This window comes from Ciona intestinalis, unplaced genomic scaffold (assembly GCF_000224145.3).
Source record: "Ciona intestinalis unplaced genomic scaffold, KH HT000251.1, whole genome shotgun sequence".
NCBI lineage: Eukaryota > Metazoa > Chordata > Ascidiacea > Phlebobranchia > Cionidae > Ciona > Ciona intestinalis.
In genome coordinates, this window is record NW_004190572.1 from 1 (window position 1) to 6,979 (window position 6,979).

Consider the following 6,979-nt stretch of genomic DNA (forward strand, 5'->3'; position numbering starts at 1 on the left):
TAAAAACAACAGTTATGCGTTACATTGGAAGCCAACGAATAAAGTCTTCAAAGTCGCCGTTGGATTTTTGGATGGATCACTGCGCGGACTGTCCCGCATTGTTTTCCTTAGCTGTATCACTTCTTTCTTGTCCACCAACAAGTGCATCGTCGGAACGTCTTTTCAGTTCATCGGGCGTGATTGTATCTCCCCTGCGTAATCGTCTCAAGCCAAAGAATGTGGAAGTGCTAACATTTTTGCACTACAATCTCCGTAAACTTAATTTTTTGTATTAAATGGTGTCTAGGAATTTGTGCCTCTCATGTAAATAAATGTTTTTTTTATGGATAAAAATTCGTTCCGTATGTAAATAAAAATTCGTTCCACATATTCAGTTGAATTGATGCGCTAATCAATGTATACATGTCTGATGGATCGACTAGATTATGGTTATTTCGTTTTGATACACTAATTCGCCGACGGACGTGTCTATACTTGCTTGCATGCATGCGATGTAAGGCTACACAAGGCGCATTTTCGCTTTATATGACAACCGCATACTCGTGCGGACTCGACGACAGCCGCGTAATACATAAATAAAAATGCCTTTTTGACGTCACTCGCCTATTGTGACGTCACTCGCCGGGCACTCGGATTCGACCGGGTAACGTTTCTCATTACCCGGATTCGCCGAATCCGGGTAATTTTAATTTCGTCCCATCCCTATTATTATGTATATATTTCGTGCCCCAGAGGTTCTGGGTGGTAAGAACTTTTCAAAAGCTATAAAAGCCAGATTTTTAAAACCGACAACATGTAACGGAATCTTTAGGTTCGTTTAAAAGTTGGCAAGGGGAAAAACAACATTAAATTATAGTTAAACTTTAACATATTATGCATGTTTCCGTATTAATATGTGCTCAAATCAACCCGTAAGTTCACGTTAGCAACATTAATCTGTGCTACGCACAATGAAACGTCATTATTTACGCAGGAATTACTCCAGACAAGCAGAATGTTTGTTACGGCATAGTAGGGATTCACGCGTTGATTATTTACATCATAATACCGATTTTTGTATTTAAATATTGCCTTACAGGAACTTTTTAACTAATTAACCAAAAGTTCGTTGTATATGCGGTTCATATTATTGCCACAATATTTTGTTACATCACTTATAGTTACAACAACGGTTCGACAGTCCTAAAACATAACACAATACACATATTTCTTTAAGGAGTTTGGTTTACTCCCTCTATTACCGCATAAGTATTCAGTTAAACAAACAGCATTACTGCTAAACAGGCGATGTTTTATCGCCATCGCATTCTAAACGATTTAGGCCATAATAATCAACTTTAAGCTGTTCCAGAAATATTGCTGCTTTATATCTACAACATTTTCCTCAGCCAAGCAGAATGTTTGTTACGAAATATTAGGGATTCACACGTTCATTATTTAGCCTGCTGGTGCTTAAAAACAGGTTAAATGTATGCTTTTTCACGTCTGACATTAAGTGAAGTTTACGATGCATACTTTCTACGCACATGACCGTAACAAGCATGTGAATACAATTTGAGATAGATAAAGCTTGGTGGCCACTGGCAGATTAGATAAAGCTTGGTGGCCACTGGCAGACCTATTTTGCCAGCTTTAATTTTGGTCATAACAGCGTGTAATCTTTTTGTAACCCTGGATCTTGGTAAAAACCAATTGTCTACGATTACGAATTATCCAATTTCTTGTCTAAGCTGCTTGCCGTGTCAGAATAACCAATAAAATACTAAATTAATTTATGCTCGTTTGTAAATTTTACCGCATTTCCTTTCTCAACTTACTGTTCCTATAGTCTGGCTTGGGAGACGAGTGATCTTTTAGTCAGCATGTAGATACTATAATATAGATAACGATTGCAACAACTTGCGCAATCAGTCACATATATTAAAAGCAGTCGTATTGTACTTGATTTTAGGTCACAGAATTTTGATTCTACAATCAAGCATTACTTTGACGCTCACCGTTGTTCGTTTACGTAAACGAAACTATGTATAAAATATCTGAGAAGGATGTTCAAACACCAAACAGTCCCTCTAGATTTGCTACTGGAGTGACGTCAGAATGATTAAGTTTCTCGCGACAATTTGGATGTGGAAAATTACGCTCGGTGACACCTAGCACTGAAACGCAGAATTGTGCTTGGGTGAGAAAAACATCGAAAATGTTAGGTAGTGCTAGTGTGCGATTTCTTTTTAAGATTGCTTTCATCACCAATAATAATTTTAGAGCCACATGACGACAATTTTTTGCTGGATGGATCTAATTATTAACCTTTACTCAAAAAAACAACAATAACATACATATAGCAAAGAGACTTACTGAAAATGCTTTTGAAAAATTAAAGTTGATATAAAACTGCTGCAACTTTTTCTTTACATTACAGCAAACTTTTCGGTCAACAGGATTCAGTTTTTTAACAAGAAAAGCATTCAATCATAATCATTTGGCAAACAATTTGTGTCTTGTATTGAATGGATTGCAACTTTGTTAAGCAGATTCTGAATATTATTATGCAAAAGATACCAAAAATGCAGATGTTAAACTGCTATTTGCTGTGTAAATTATGCGGTAAACTGCTATGACAATGACATGACTGTAGATTTTTGTCTTTAACACTACAGCAAATGTTGGGAAATAACAAAGTGAATTTCGGGGGGATTAACCATGCGTCAAAAATTAGGAACAAAATATTCAATTATTTCTTTTAATTTTCCAAAACAACACCACACTTTATTTCACTCACCTATATAATTTCAATGACAGAGTTTTATGTTACAACATTTCGTATGAAAAAGGGCTTTTGTTTTTCATTTTTCCGCAAACTCTTTGTAAATGATTTAGCTTGCATAACATAACAATTTGATAACTTAAGCTACCTCGATTTATATTATTTCAACTGCTCTAAACACTGTCATGAATGTAATCTATTTTAACCACTGAGCTTAACTTTTTCCATTAAATAATAAATTTAATCCAATAGTGGAACTGTTAACCAGCGCGTGTTTAACCAATACAAGAAGCCAATATTCACTCGTAAGTTCTTTGCATGTCTACCTTTTTATCACCAACCCTGCACTATTTTGTAGTCTACACACAGTTTAAAATCAAATTAAAACACCTAATACACAAGTTATAACATAAAAAAATTGAAACTACTTTAAAATACGGAAACAAAACTTACCCAGAATGAAAGCAATGCAAAATATCTCAAGAAGATTTCTTCTCATATTGTTTGTTTAAATTTCCTTTTTACAAAAACCACAATAACCTAAAATTGTTGGTTCGCCCTTAACTTAAATATAAACCTAAAAATATTATTACTTGACTCTGCTATTAATTGAAAACAAACTATTAAATGAAATTTGGTTTCTGAAGGGCAGAAAAAAGATTGCTGTACAGTTATAAGCAATTAAAGTTACATAATTATGATCTGCATTTTAGGTCAAAATAAAAGGGAGTAACCATAAGTCTTGTCCTGTTTAACAACACTACATTCCCTTGATATGAGATGAAGTACAAGTTACAACTAAGCAGATTAAGAAGTTATGTTTCCCGATCAACCATTATTCGACAAAAGCCTGTCATTGTTTGCAGATTGAATAGGCATGAACATATGCTTTATGCCATTCACAGATAATTATTGGTTACAACTAATACAGTACAAACATATATTTTTAGAAAATAAACATTGGATTAAAGCTTTCAAAGAATTCATTTTGCATGGAACAAGGTAGTCTACAAATAAGAAAACTGTTGTGTGGTAATTGTTGTGTACCAAATGTAAAAAATTAAAAGTCATCATATATATATATATATACAGCCTATAAATATATTGTCTTATCTAAAAATGCAATTCTTTCGCATCATTGGGTGATTGTTCAACAGGACAATAAGGACATTTTACTTTTGACCCAGAAACCAACTTAGTAAGAGCATCTCTTGATATAACATGACCACACACTAAACGTAGGGGTGGGTTTTTTACTGTGGTTTGTTGTCTTAAAATAGGACATGCGAAAACTGAATGATAATGCTGACAAGAATCAAGATCTATATCAATGGGCAGTTCATCATTATTCGACAAAGCACCGGAGCACTGTCTTTGTTCAATGACAGATTTTATTGCAAGAAGAGCAGGAAGCGCTTGACATCCGGCGGAAAAACTTGATATTAATGGACTATTAACAGAAAGACCAGTAACCCGACATGCATCACGTAAAAAGTCAGAACAAATGTCATTCCACATTTTTTCGGATAGCAGATCACAATAGGGTGACTCTGTTAGCCCACGCTTTACATACAAGAAACATCCCATTAGTTGTTGAATTTCTTGGCACTGCACAGGGGCAAATTGTTGGAACTTTTTGGCATAAGCTACAGCTAAATGTTGATGGGAAGGACCCAACTTAATTAATTCAATAAACTTTAACCTATGAAGTTTAAATTCAAGGTTGCTCTTTTCTTTTTGTAACTGCACTTTATTCCGTATGCTCCACATAAGCGCAGGGTCAACTACTCTGTTCTGTAAATTTTCTAAAATCTCATTCATTTCAATAAAAGGAAACCTCCATTTATCATCAATCTCTAAATTACCATCGGTTGCAATGCTTTCAGCAACTGATACAGAACCTTGTCTGTAAAAATGTTCACATATGGCACGGTTAAATAGTGAGTGGTGTGTATGGTCTGCCAAAATTTCATGCATATTTATCGAACCACATTCAGCATCAAAATTCCGGTCAATGGTTTTACCGATACGAGAAACACTGCTATGAAGATCCTTATGTTGACCAGAAATTTTTTGACCAACTGACTTTAACTTTTTATTTGTTTGAGTAACAAGTTGTCGATGGGAAGCTGAGAGTCCAGTTGAGGCATCTTGCACATTCAGCTCATTTTGTAACTTTTCAATGTGTTGAGTCAATTGTTCAAAAGTTTGATGAGTTTGCTTTTTGTAGCTTTCAAACTTTGCTATTAATTTATCAACATCCTTTTCAGTATTTAAACAACCTTCCATTTTACTAATGGTTATCTGCATTTAAAAATTAATTTTGTTTCAGACAAAATATACCAAACCCTTTTAATTTTAAGACAGGCGTACAAAAACTGTAAAGTAGTATACTTAATCTTTTGTGTGCAATACGGTACAGGAAGTCAGTGTTATTGCATGTTGCCAGATAAAGATAAAACAAAGAAAACAGTAGTTACGCTACCAATTTCTGCATAGCCAGCACTTATATTGAAACGGATTTGGCAAAGTCTAAACACAAGCATCACATGCGAGATAATAGCAACTCACACTTCGAATGTTATCACATATATATTAAATATATGTTAACCTTATTATTTGCAACCTAAGGTCAGTATTAATGATTTGATGGAAACGCTTTGTTGCACACTTCTAATAAAAACTTTCTTGAAAAATGTTTGTTACACACCTAATTTGTTAGTGGTTGGGAGTTAGAGGTTAAGGCTTGGGGGTTAGGGTTTTACTTAGCATAAAATCATGCGAAAAAACAAGATTATATCGTGCTCAGCGGTGTAAAAAGTGCCTATTTTCGATGCCACCGGCATCGGCCGGATTTTTTTACAACTGCCGGCAAAAAAAACGGCCGGCGTGGGAATCCGGAACTTATTTACTTCGCCGGCTGCGTAACATTTTGTTTCGTGTTAACGTATGCGTAAGTTACCTATTCGTGCAGTTCTGACCTAACAAACAGCTTTATATTATCATAAATCCGGCATTTATGCGGAGACAATGGCAATTGTGACGTAACGTTACTAGCTATGTCGTAATGCACTTGCGGTATTTGATTGCGCCATAATAGGGATTGTGACTAGTGTTATACGTAACAAGACGAACAAATATTTCAACTCGTGTTACGGAATATAAAACACAGACAATCTTAAAGCACTATTAAATTCCCGGTAATTATTATTACAAAGAAAATTCGTTGCAGGTAGAAACGTGTGAGTCTTAAACTGTAGTTGGTAATCACCGATTAGTTTTATAGGTTTATTAAAGTAGCAATCCTAGTAGAGTATTCCTTGCTTAAACTAGCGTCTGTTATTAATTTCAATGCTGACCGGACAAAGTTTGTCGCGCGTAGTATAAATGACACTATGCCGTATTTATTAGAAAAGCTCAGTAGCAAAACTTTAATTTTGCGGCTAAATGTTTAGACCTGTGACACGCTTGTGTTACACCTGAAAATCGTCCCGGAAAACAGACTTTGATCCGGAAAAGACGAAACATGATTGACACATTTTCAATTAAATTTCTACGCTACGAAGGACCGCGGGAGAAACCATAAGGCTTATATCCAAAAACCTCGTACATGGTGAAAGCGGCGCACGAACGCGGGGCTAGATAGAGATGCAAAATTTGACGTCAGAACACACGCGCCGGGAAAACTGCCGGAAAAATATAAATGCAAACCGGTATCGGCTGGATTTTTATTTTTTACATGCCTGATCGTGCTGTAACCTACGTAATATATTAGATCTCTATTGTGACTTAACTAAAGTCGCTCTGGGACCACACGTCATTTAAACAGCGATTCTGCGGTCATTTCTCCATTATCGATCCCAAATTTGGTTTCATTTGAAAGAGGAAGCAATTTCCCATGGTTGATTTCAGCAATAAAAAATATATCAACGTATATAACAATTTTGAGTATTGTTTTGTCAAAGTTATTGAACATTTTTAGCCAAATTTAGCCATTTTCTTTTTGCTATAATCTCCTGTTCGGGCCAATTCGGAGTTGCAGTAGGGTATTCTCCTTGTATTCAAGTGTTGTTTAGGCTTAGCTATAAAAACTCATTGTAGGGGTACTAGAACAGAATTTTTGTACAAAGTAGCTCAAATGGACACTGGGACATAAAGGCTTGCATTTTCTTTGTTTTTTCGCACTGTTTTATGCTAGTGAAAACCTTAACTCCC

At 35.4% G+C, this 6,979-nt stretch overlaps 1 protein-coding gene across 1 annotated transcript; it reads right to left on the minus strand.

Annotated features, from left to right (window-relative positions):
* Nucleotides 1-3,340: 3,340 nt before the first annotated feature.
* On the minus strand, nt 3,341-5,073 carry LOC100177593 (E3 ubiquitin-protein ligase RMND5A). Its single transcript, XM_002119630.4, has one exon. The coding sequence runs from the start codon at nt 5,051-5,053 to the stop codon at nt 3,878-3,880; it is 1,176 nt and encodes a 391-aa protein (XP_002119666.3). The 5' UTR covers nt 5,054-5,073; the 3' UTR covers nt 3,341-3,877.
* Nucleotides 5,074-6,979: the final 1,906 nt, after the last annotated feature.

Coding starts and splice junctions, on each gene's coding strand:
- LOC100177593 (XM_002119630.4), bottom strand. CDS start 5,053: ATGGAAGGTTGTTTAAATACTGAAAAGGATGTTGATAAATTAATAGCA.